General features: G+C 39.1%; 1 protein-coding gene across 1 annotated transcript; it reads left to right on the forward strand.

The window, feature by feature from the left end:
* Nucleotides 1-1295: 1295 nt before the first annotated feature.
* On the forward strand, nt 1296-2829 carry LOC110881803. Its single transcript, XM_022129953.1, has 4 exons — nt 1296-1313; nt 1416-2000; nt 2069-2360; nt 2414-2829. Exons 1-4 carry the CDS (start codon nt 1296-1298, stop codon nt 2827-2829), a joined length of 1311 nt encoding a protein of 436 aa, XP_021985645.1.
* The last annotated feature ends 904 nt before the right edge of the window (nt 2830-3733 follow it).

The following is a 3733-nucleotide window of genomic DNA, read 5'->3' on the forward strand; positions in this document are numbered from 1 at the left end:
ATCAGAGCCTAGGTTTGAGGGATTTAAGCATCAAGTGCTTGAACTCAAACTGAAAGCTCGTGAGAAGTGTGTGTTCGATCCGCGGCGCAAAGCAAGTAAGTATTTTAAAAGTTGAAATTTTTGCATTACGAATAATTTAATTACGGAATGATATGGAATGGTTACGGGATGTTGTGGAGAGATGTGGGTAGAATCGGATCAGTTTGGGGGTTAGAACGGGTCAAATGAAATGGGAGCTAAACATTAGGTTATATCAGATATGGCGCCGCACACAGTTGTGTCGTTAAGTGACACAGCTGTGTGGACCGTTGATGCTTGTCGTTGAGATCAGGGTGTGTGGCAAGGCTGACACAGCTGTGTGACTTTGTACTCAGATAACCAACACAGCTGTGTCTGGGCAAAATTTCCACAAACTTCATATTTTCTTGAGTTTTCCGCAATGAATCACCAACAAGCTTTCCGAAACTACAATATTCAAATAAAACACAATTAAATGTCGATTCAATTGAATTTGTAACCAGAAATATATAAAATGGGGATAAAAAGAATAAAAAAAGAAGGTGATACCAAGGTATATGGGATAAAGAATACTATGACGTTGGTTGTCGGAAACGTTGAGTTTCCAAAGAAAGTTTAAGTATGATTTAGTCGCGAGTAATTTCTTTTATGTATTAGAAAGAATGTAGGATCGGATTGTGACCTAAACGAGTCGTTCGGAAGAGCTCAAATCCGTTTCAGAGGCGGAAACTAAGAAACAGATGTAAAAACAGCTTGATTCACACTTTAATCCTCTTGTATATTGATTTTACAATGTTTACAGTCAAAGGAAAAACCGGCAGCACCTCGGTATCACTCTGCAAATTCTGTTACAAATGAAGTAACCACTAGCCTATTTATAGTACTCATGTTTCGCTTGAAGATACACTAGACAACTTAAGCGAAACCTCCTAAAATCATGTTCAAGCGAAACCTTCATGTAATTGGACCTTTCAAACGGTCAACATCATCATAAATGACATATTCAAACGGCCAACATTCAATTAACATATTTCATGATGTCACATGTGATATCACCTAGGTGATGTACTTGTGATGTCACTTGTGATGTCACTTATGTGATGTCACATGTGATGTCATTCTTAATCGGATCCGCAACGAACCCGAGACTCGACATAAGACGAAGACGACAGATGAATGCACCAACAAAGAATGAGAGCTACGTATCACTAGTATGGTTATATGATAGAAAGGATGAATGAATGTTTAAAATAAAGAATGATACGATACGATCGTCAATGACGATAAGGCATGAAGTATGAATGATGCATGGAATGTGTAATGATAAAATGATGTTAAAACATGATGGTGGGAAGTATGAAATGAAATCTAATGAAGTTAATAAATGTTTTATGTAGATGGCTGATGTGGTAAATGTAAATGATGACGATGAAGCACGCCGAAATGAAATGAGAACAATGATTGTGGAAGAAGTAGAGAAAGCGATTGAAGCTGGTATTCCTCGACTAGCTCAAGAGGTGGAAGGTCAAGTATTGGGGGTAATCGATACTTTAGTAACGTCCAAGGTGGAAGAACTAAAAGCGATGATTAATGAACTACAAACAAAGAAAAGTACACGAAGGTACACGTACAAGGAATTCATGGCATGTAACCCCTTGCCGTACAAAGGGGAAATTGACCCGATAGCTTATCAAAGATGGATTTTAAGCACCGAGGCAGTGTTTGTACGAAGTAGATGTGAAGTGGAGGATCAAGTGATGTTTGTTACAGGTCTCCTACAACTCCAAGCAAAGGATTGGTGGGACGCACATTCGAAGGATTTGGGGGATGACAAAGTAATGTTAACATGGCAAGAGTTCAAGGAACCATTTCTGAAATATCATAGCCCACAATCCACACTTGATAAGATTCAAGAAGACTTCTTACGTCTTCGACAAAAGGATGAAACGATCATCGAAATAACAAATAAGTTCCTTAAGAAGGTGAAATTCTGTGGGGAGATAGCGGGGACTGAAAGGTTAAAATCATACGTTATCATGCTATGTTAAAGGCTGAATATCGGGGGTTTGTAAATCCCTCCAAGTGTGCAACGTTGAATGAATTAATTGACTGGGCAAGAGATAGGGAGATCGAGTTAAGAAGGCAAGTTGAACGGGGAGAGAAAAGGGTGGCGGAGAAGCCCACCAACACAAACCCATCGAAAAAGGCAAAATATCAAGATCAAAACAGGAAAGGGAAGACAAGTAGTGGGATTCCGACTTGCAAGACATGTGGGAAGCATCATTCGGGTGAATGTTGTTGGGAAAGAAAGGGTGCTATAAATGTGGGCAAGAGGGACATCCGTATTATTGGTGCCCCGAAAACTCAAAAGCGTGTTAAAATTGTAACCAAACAGGGCACATTAAAGCGGAATGTCCGAAACTCCAACAAGGGGCAAAGAAAGATGGAAAGAAGGATGAGTCTTCTAAGGCTCGTGGGAGGATGTTCCAGTTAACCTCGGATAAAGCTAAGACTAGCCCGGATGTGGTCTCAGGTATATTCTTGGTTAATTCTATGCCTATGAATGTATTATTTGATTCCGGGGCTAGTAGATCGTTTATTTCTAATGAATTGTTTGTTCATCCATCGTTTAAGCTTGAAAAGATGTTAGTGCCCATAGAAGTGGAAGTTGCTGATACTAAAAGCTATATGTTACATGATATTTGTAGAAACTGTAAGATCTTAATCGAAGATGAGGAATTTAATATAGATCTTATCCCGATGTACATGGGGGAATTTAAAGTAGTTGTAGGAATGGATTGGCTGGCCTAAAACCATGCTGAAATTCAATGTGAAAAGAAAGTCATTCATGTAGTAACCTCGGGGGGGAAACGGGTAAGTGTTCAAGGAGATAGGGTCATCAAGTCGAAATTGTGTTCCATAATCAGAGCTGTTAAACATGTGAAGAACGGGGGTAAGGCGTATCTATTGTGACAACCCTCTCAAAACCAGGTATCCGTACGACTTAATTAATTATTAATTATTGCCTAATCACTGTGCTTTACTGAGTTTGCTGATAAACTGCTACTTGATTGTTGATACTTGTACATATCTGCATCATACTTTGATATTCCTGTCACTACACTACTTATTTGCTGAACCTTAGTGACAAACATGATGCACAAAAGCACAGTAGCATTGAACGGATAACCTATTAAACATGCTGGTATAGCCAGCATCAGGCAAACACTGCCTCTAAAGGCCTGAATGAGCCAGAATTATGTTACTACACCCATAGTGTGTGTAGGGATACAAGGGTTGTATGATTACGTCTCTAGGAATAAGATATAGAGATTTGGATGTGCCTAAAACATACTTTAAGCACGAAACACAGCACTTTTATCAACACACTAGCTTCAAGCTAATTAATAAAGTGCCAAAATATGAGGAATTATTCCCGACACTTTGCAGAATAAATTGTGTCGCTAAAAATATTATTTATGACGCTTAACGGATATCTTAAGCACTTTAACGGATTACTATCCGACCGAACAACCGGACAATACCCGGAACATAAAAAAATATAGCCAAAATTAATATTGGTACTTTTCTGAGCCAGTTAGGGTCCCTGATTACCCTAACACCCGCTTTTAATGCACTTAAACAACTAACGGGGTTAGACCTCGCACTTAACGCACTTAACCAAACTGGACCGTAACTGAACGATTGGAAACGA

Source organism: Helianthus annuus, chromosome 10 (genome assembly GCF_002127325.2).
Source record: "Helianthus annuus cultivar XRQ/B chromosome 10, HanXRQr2.0-SUNRISE, whole genome shotgun sequence".
Taxonomy (NCBI): Eukaryota; Viridiplantae; Streptophyta; class Magnoliopsida; order Asterales; family Asteraceae; genus Helianthus; species Helianthus annuus.

Excerpts from the sequence above, each read along its gene's own strand:
- LOC110881803 (XM_022129953.1), top strand. Across the intron at positions 2,001-2,068 it reads CAAATAAGTTCCTTAAGAAG|GCTGAATATCGGGGGTTTGT; the intron begins GTGAAATTCTGT and ends GCTATGTTAAAG. Across the intron at positions 2,361-2,413 it reads TGTGGGCAAGAGGGACATCC|GGCACATTAAAGCGGAATGT; the intron begins GTATTATTGGTG and ends GTAACCAAACAG.